The sequence below is a fragment of the Capsella rubella genome, unplaced genomic scaffold (genome assembly GCF_000375325.1).
Source record: "Capsella rubella cultivar Monte Gargano unplaced genomic scaffold, Caprub1_0 scaffold_6, whole genome shotgun sequence".
Classification (NCBI taxonomy): Eukaryota; Viridiplantae; Streptophyta; class Magnoliopsida; order Brassicales; family Brassicaceae; genus Capsella; species Capsella rubella.
Genome location: NW_006238918.1, coordinates 9,710,088 through 9,711,416, shown reverse-complemented (window position 1 = coordinate 9,711,416; position 1,329 = coordinate 9,710,088). Strand labels below are relative to the sequence as shown.

At 39.8% G+C, this 1,329-nt stretch overlaps 1 protein-coding gene across 2 annotated transcripts in view; it reads left to right on the top strand.

The window, feature by feature from the left end:
* The first annotated feature begins 326 nt into the window (after positions 1-326).
* Positions 327-1,329, top strand: part of LOC17883611 (pentatricopeptide repeat-containing protein At5g27270) — a 16,207-nt gene continuing 15,204 nt past the window's right edge. The window contains exons 1-2 of one of the 2 annotated variants that reach the window (XM_023781037.1): positions 327-900; positions 997-1,315. In XM_023781037.1, coding sequence (XP_023636805.1) covers positions 361-900; positions 997-1,315 — 859 coding nt within the window. In that variant the 5' untranslated portion in view covers positions 327-360. Of the gene's footprint in view, positions 901-979; positions 1,316-1,329 lie in introns of both variants that reach the window. The other variant, XM_023781040.1, reaches the window with a different exon arrangement.

Sequence of the window (1,329 nt, the reverse complement as noted above, 5' to 3'; positions counted from 1 at the left end):
CTTAGATTTTGAATCATTTAAACAAATACTGAGTTCAATAAGGCAGACTTTTAATGGATTTTGGAAAATCACCAATCCAATATAGAGAGATTGTTTAAAAAATAAAAATCATCCCAAATCATAGATCCAATATCCCCCCCTAAGTGTTTAGGACGATCAAACTATACCAATCTAAGAGTAAAATAAACCGACAAAGACCAAAATTAGTGTAATCAAGCGACATAAACCGGAAATTTAATTGATTTTGATTGTTTACATCCCAAACCAGATTAAACCGGATTAAACCGGATAATCGAAGGTCTAAGTTGTAGATACGGCGACGGCGAAGTTGTGGCCGGAGAAATTTGCGAAGAAGAAGCAATGAAGAGTGACTTCCTCACTTCCACAACGCACTTCAATCCTTCAATCTTTCTTCCGAAATTACCCTCAAGAAAGTCAAAAATATCAATAACGTCATCATCTTCACCCGGAGTCCGACCCGACCCGTGGTCACTCAGCGGCGGCAACCCGGAGAAACCTAAACCGAGATTCGAGAGGCCGAAACATCCGTTATCAGACGACGACGCTCGAAGAATCATAAAGAAGAAAGCACAGTATCTAAGCACGTTGAGAAGGAACCAAGGCTCACACGCGATGACTCCGAAATGGATTAAGCGAACTCCTGAGCAAATGGTTCAGTATTTGGAAGATGATCGGAATGGTCAGATGTACGGGAAACATGTGGTGGCTGCGATTAAGACGGTGAGAGGCTTGTCACAGAGGAGACAAGGTAGTGATGATATGAGAATTGTGATGAGTAGCTTTGTAACGAAGCTGAGTTTTAGAGATATGTGTGTTGTATTGAAAGAACAAAGAGGGTGGAGACAAGTTCGTGACTTCTTCTCTTGGATGAAATTGCAGGTTTGATTCTGTTCTAAAGTTTTGATTTTTTTTTTTTTAGGGTTTTGTTAGATTTGGTTTAATGAAGTTTTGGTGATAGATTCTTGTGTTGAACAGTTGAGTTACCGTCCGAGTGTAGTTGTCTATACGATTGTTCTTCGTTTGTATGGACAAGTCGGGAAGATTAAGATGGCTGAAGAAACTTTTTTGGAAATGCTTGAAGTTGGATGTGAACCAGATGCAGTAGCTTGTGGTACAATGTTGTGTACATATGCTAGATGGGGACGTCATAACGCTATGTTGACGTTTTACAAAGCTGTTCAAGAAAGGCAGATCATTTTATCTACTTCTGTGTATAATTTCATGCTGTCGTCTCTTCAGAAGAGATCACTTCATGAGAAAGTGATAGATTTATGGTTAGAAATGGTTGAGGAAGGTGTGGTACCGACT